The 5089-nt window shown below is 39.9% G+C and overlaps 1 protein-coding gene across 1 annotated transcript in view; it reads left to right on the forward strand.

The window, feature by feature from the left end:
* Window positions 1-293: 293 nt before the first annotated feature.
* The window catches only part of LOC108372600 (uncharacterized protein KIAA1109-like), a 12259-nt gene continuing 7463 nt past the window's right edge, over window positions 294-5089 (forward strand). Inside the window, exons 1-5 of the mRNA XM_017628330.1 lie at window positions 294-407; window positions 472-627; window positions 696-818; window positions 895-2756; window positions 2827-3985. Of these exons, the coding sequence (XP_017483819.1) occupies window positions 783-818; window positions 895-2756; window positions 2827-3985 (3057 nt within the window). The 5' untranslated portion in view covers window positions 294-407; window positions 472-627; window positions 696-782. The remainder of the gene's footprint in view (window positions 408-471; window positions 628-695; window positions 819-894; window positions 2757-2826; window positions 3986-5089) is intronic.

Here is a 5089-nt window from a genome sequence, read left to right on the forward strand (position 1 = left end):
AGTGCTGAAAAGCAACCATGCGTGTAAGAAATTGTGTGCTACCTAAAATTTCACCTCTGGAAACTTTATCCCCATAAAGGACTTCACCACAGTTTTTTTACTGGATATACTGAGACGATAAATCTCTGCTGAAATCTGCGCACAAGTTAAACACGTTTTCAAGAGTTCCTGACAAATGAATTTATGGCTGCATTTCTTTATTCATTCTGAACGTTTGGAATAAACTTTTTTGTTTACTTATTCTTTAGAACGTTCCTGATGATATGTTAACGTATATTTCAAACGCATTCTGTTTATTCCGGCTATGAAATGGGATTATCCGGAATGTATAAAGAAACGCAGCCTATATGTCGTGCGTACAAGCATGCATTTTTCCATATTTTGCATTAATGAAAAATAAGCCTTGGGTATGCCCGTTAATAGTGGTTTTAATTCTGATACTTCAGAATCAATTATAACTCTCGAGTTTAGTAAGACGGATAGCTTTTCGTAAGGCAAACAGCAGGGTCACTAAATCTAAAATGGTTTTTAAGAGCATCGAAGCTGATAGCTAACTGAGTTAAACGCTTTGGAGAGGTCCAAAAGGCATAATGGTGTCGAGTGGGTTTTTTTCACGATGTCATTGAAGTACGACTGTCGGAAGAGAACGGCTAAAAATAATCAGAATAAAATTGATCATCTCTTTTTTTTTGCAGACATTTGACCGAGTAGCTTTTGGACAGATAAGTAATATTGCTGCCTCTAATTTATCTACGTTGTTCCTGCAACTGACAGTCGAGGATATGGGTATTTGTGTACCATTAAATCAGCCGGCAAACGTAAGAAAAAATTTACTTTCCAAACCAGATACATATATACTAGCTTATTTTAACTTATTAATGCTGTTTTTAATAGCCCTGGAATACACGAACTTTTCACGACTTCGAAAGCAAAGGCGCTGTCGTCATAACATTGGAGAACACAATCATATCTGCTTGCAATTCCGGTTCATTGGTATCCAAAGGCAAGTTTCAGGGCTTGTGCCTTAGGTTTGCTGACGATTTCGAAACAACCCTCGATGATTGGAAACCTAATGCTAATGAACCTATAATGAACGTGTGCGTCGTTTCTGAAGGGACGTATGAGGTGTGCTCTCGTACCACTGCTGCTAAGAAACTGGAAAATGCCAAATGGTTACTAAATGTTAAGTGGCAAATGGAAGGTGTTGATATACACCTCGATATAAATATAGGGAAACAACTTTCCTCACTCGGTCACACGCTTACGATGTTGACCGGCTTTGAGGAAGAAGATACAAACATGGAATCCCCGGACAGCGATGAGGGTGATCACAGTTGTCGGGATACCTATGTGCGCCGGCGGGAATTTGATAATCTGCCATCGTTCGTGTTCGATCCGACTATCGATTCGAAGAAGCGGTCTTTCATGATGGAAAAAGAAATGGCGGAGCAACTGAAAATTATCAATGATTTGCGCACGCTTGGTGCCTCACACAATACCGTGGCACATGAAGAGCGTCGGTTGCAAGAACTGCAGGCGATTTGTTACAAATATTTCCGACGCGATATGATTCAGAAATGGAAGCGCCCCTCTATGCGTCGTTCAATGAAGACTTCAAGTCGCTCTTATTCCTTTATTGGCGCCTCAGGAAATCGCGAGCCGGCCGATGATACCCTGATGCCTGGACCATATAGCGGTCGTCGTTTAGATCCCATAGCATCTAATGATGAAATTTCCAGTTTGCAAAGCACGCCAGTTTCCGGACATTCAAGAAGTGCTTCGTTGAAAACATGCCCTACCAATCGAGTAACCTTCTCCGAATCCATGCGCCAGACCTCACTGCCAAATGCTGACACGGACAGTGAAGATGTTGATTGGCGCACACAAGAATGTCACGGCGAATCGACGCCAAGTGAAATAGACATAGATGGCACTTCGGTAGAAATGCGTAAAAAGCATGGCTACCAACAAAAACAACAAGAACCCAATATAGATTTTGAGCTAGATATTAAAGCGCTAGTCAATTCTGGCAAATGTGTCCTCCACACCAAAGAGTCCGCCGAAGATCGTTTGATTTTAAGTGGTCCGACAGCAGTGAAGACACATAAACGAGAGCGCAGCCTGGGCAACGACTGGGGCAGTCCGACGCCATCACGGCGGCAGCGCGATAAAAGCAAGTTACGTTATAACACCTCGAGTAACGCAATGTTATCTGATCTCACCATATTCCACATTCCCGGATTGGATGTCAAACTGCACTATCAGTCCCGTACCATAGTTGATTTGTCAGAGCATTCTCGCAGCATGAGCTGCGAAAGTCATCATACAACGCGCCGGATCGGCAGCAAACGGGCTTCGTTGTTCGCCTGGATGACATTGCAGAGTATACCAGAAGAAACTATAATATCGCCACATATATTGGAATTCTTAGAGCAAACCTTGGAACCTATACCTACCAAAACTCCTAACTATACTGGCGCGACTATAGCAAACCCAGTAAACTTGGATATTCTGCCTACAAATTACGTCACCTATGCTTCTTTTCCAGTAGATGTTATTGTCTACTTCCACATGCAACCATCGACTTTCCGCTTCTCTTGCTTGCCCGTGTCGCGTGTGGAATGCATGCTACAGTTGCCAAGTTTAGATATAGTATTCAGCTCCAAACGTTCGAGCGATGAAGATCCAGGTCAGCAGGAACATGCTTTGGATAAAACCTCAACTGAAAAAGATAAAATGCCTGCTGGTGGCCTAAGGTAAGCAGTTATTCAGTTAATTTCTTCAAAAAAGTATAAAGTCATATGTGTGTGTGTTCTGTTTTCGTAGTATTACTGGCTGTTTGGCGGATTTTAATGTTTATATCTTCCACCCATACGGCGGCAAGAAAAGCAATGTCAAAGAAGCACAATTCTCGCCTCTCTCTGATAGTGAACGTAAAGATTCATTGAGCATAAATGTAGAATTTGTAAAATTTCAATTGACCCGTTGCCGCAAAATATACGTTGAGCCAGCTGTTATGAGTAAACGTGTAATGGATAACTCGCTCGCCGTCATACGTTTTTCAACTATTGTTGACATCGGCAGTGCTTCTTTCAAGTACGATATGCGCCGTTTAACCGAAATCTTAGCTTTTCCGAAGGCTTGGTATCGACGTCGCATAGTGCGTCGATTATTCCTTGGCGATTTGAGCATGCAACACATGGCCGGCACAGAGCCTGTCACACCAACTGGTATGCCATCTACGCCTAAAGATGCCAACGGCAACAGTGGCGCTTGTAAGATACCCGGTTACGAATATGCCAGGTCACCTTCGGATGCATTCTATAGCAAAGGCAAAATGCGGCTTGACTTCGATTCCCAATCGTCTACTCCACAGCAGCCAGCACATTCTGGTTCCGTGCGTAAACTACGTTCATTGGAAAAATCATCAAGTGCAGAATCATCAAGCACACCTTCTGAGAAAAATCAAATTACTGCTTGGGAAACACTAGTTCTATTCGCTATAAATTTTACTAAATTGAATGTACAGATGAATATGGGTAATGTAATGGGAAATGTGGTGTGGTTAACTAAGGACTTCCAGTCAGATGGCAGGCTCTCTATTGGCAGCACTGGCTATAAAAATATGTACATTGGCATATATTTGGGTGGCTCTTCACTGGACGCTAAAGGTGGCATCGTCGGTGGTAGCTTTGAAGTGAATAAAATCAATACTCGTTTCCACATTAAGGAAGAATCTGGCGTGGAGCCCTACCACACCATACGTTTGAGTTTTGTGGCTTTGGAGCTACGACTAGACTACATGGGCACATCGGTATTGATGACGCGTATTAGTTCATTTTCGGCCGCGATGAAAGACGAATGGAAGACGTCAATAAATACGCTGTCTACTACAGATTATGGTGGAAGTATGGCCACAGTGGGTGGATATACCACCAAACCTCGAGCTATCATTTTCATACACGGTGATCTATCTTGGGATCAGGTAAATGAGTTTTTAAATTTAATTTTATTTATAAACGAAAAGAAATTAATGGGGGAAGAACAAATTAGTCCGAATTTTACACGCCATTCATCATAACGAAAGACGCAAATTTGTATGCCAATTTATAGAATTGAAAGTTTAGAAATTTTACATTTGTGCATTTTGTTATTGAACAAACTATCGTCATCAACATCAGCTTATAGAAATAAAATTTAAAATCTTTTCATTCTATGCAAAAATTCTCTATACGTTAGACTATATGTATGCATATGCATATAGAAATTAATTTCTTAATTAATTATTTGTATCTACTTATTCATTATTTTTTACTAATTTTTATATAATTTTTCCAGTTTAATCATAGGCAAAGCAAATATAAATTTTTAAGAGCTTTTTCTACTATGCGCAACAAATCGACACACTTGTACAATTATAGAAAAGTGGCAACTGTTAACTAGCGCGATTCACGTATACCATGACAAAACTAGGCTGTGTGGGTGGGCCCATCTCACCATATCATATGCTTTATATGCAAGAAAAAACACACAAAAAATATTAAGAATCAACGCAACAAAAGAATAGTAGGAGATCCGACATAGGCACGACCTTCACCCATCTGTTTAATGGATGAAATCTGCTTTGTATGAAATTTAACGTGTTAGGAAATATTTCGCGAGTGGGTTGTCCGAAAATATCCTGGCCAGGGTATTTTTAATTGGAACAAATGCACAATACTACCAAATCTCGAATTAAAAAAAAAAAAAATAGGATCGATAGAGACCATTGAGGTGAACATAACGGTATATTTATTTTTTTTGGAAAACAACAACTACAACAATTATTAAAGGTCAAAGTTCAAATTAAGCATTTTCTCAAATTAATATTTCTCGAAAACCTCTTCAAGGAATTGGACAATTTTGATGTCATTTGATAGAGAATTTAATTCTCTTTAATTTGATATACATATTTATACATATACCTTTTTATAGTTTTCACGAAAATGGAATTAATGTGGAAAAAAGGTATACAGGGTTTTTGTGTTTAAACACCTTTCTCCGTAGGCGGCCTTCGGCCGCACTTATGGATTATAACCCTCACAAAGTA

The sequence above is a fragment of the Rhagoletis zephyria genome, unplaced genomic scaffold, assembly GCF_001687245.7.
Source record: "Rhagoletis zephyria isolate East Lansing unplaced genomic scaffold, Rhagoletis_zephyria_1.1 Rzeph_scaffold_05907, whole genome shotgun sequence".
NCBI classification, from domain to species: domain Eukaryota; kingdom Metazoa; phylum Arthropoda; class Insecta; order Diptera; family Tephritidae; genus Rhagoletis; species Rhagoletis zephyria.